Source organism: Puntigrus tetrazona, chromosome 22 (genome assembly GCF_018831695.1).
Source record: "Puntigrus tetrazona isolate hp1 chromosome 22, ASM1883169v1, whole genome shotgun sequence".
In the NCBI taxonomy this organism is placed as follows: domain Eukaryota; kingdom Metazoa; phylum Chordata; class Actinopteri; order Cypriniformes; family Cyprinidae; genus Puntigrus; species Puntigrus tetrazona.
This window is the reverse complement of record NC_056720.1, coordinates 11,792,714-11,793,170: the sequence shown is the minus strand read 5'-3', so window position 1 is coordinate 11,793,170 and position 457 is coordinate 11,792,714. Positions and strand designations below refer to the sequence as shown.

At 42.7% G+C, this 457-nt stretch overlaps 1 protein-coding gene across 1 annotated transcript in view; it reads right to left on the bottom strand.

Moving 5' to 3' along the window:
- Window positions 1–5: 5 nt before the first annotated feature.
- Window positions 6–457, bottom strand: part of LOC122328196 (39S ribosomal protein L14, mitochondrial-like) — a gene marked incomplete at its 3' end in the record, with an annotated part of 616 nt that continues 164 nt past the window's right edge. Inside the window, exon 2 of the mRNA XM_043223904.1 lies at window positions 6–365. Within this exon, the coding sequence (XP_043079839.1) occupies window positions 6–365 (360 nt within the window). The remainder of the gene's footprint in view (window positions 366–457) is intronic.

Sequence of the window (457 nt, the reverse complement as noted above, 5' to 3'; positions counted from 1 at the left end):
GAATATTCTCCCTCCATTTTGCGCAGATTCGTCGGAATAGGAACTTTTATTCTCGTTCCTGTGGGGTTTCCATTCTCTTCTATCAAAACCACGTTATTGGAGTCGAAGCGTGGGGTCATTCGATCTCCAGGCATCTTGTGGCCCACTATGAGAGCTTTCTTCTTCTGTCCTTTAATGGCTAGCAAGACTTTGTCTCCCACTTTACCTACTCCGTTCTTGGTGTATACGTGAATGACTTTTGGTGGACGGTGGTGATGGGCATTTCCGAGAGCGCTGTTGTCGACCACCCTCACGCGTGTTAACTTCTGAATAGCAGACACAGCTGCAGAGACGCTGCAGGGAGATTTAAAAAAAAAAAATGGTTTCTGAACATCATTAAACCGTCAGAGCTACATGAAAAGCCAACACATTTAAAGAAAAAGGCTTAATTAGTTTACATTTGTTTTCTTATTTATAT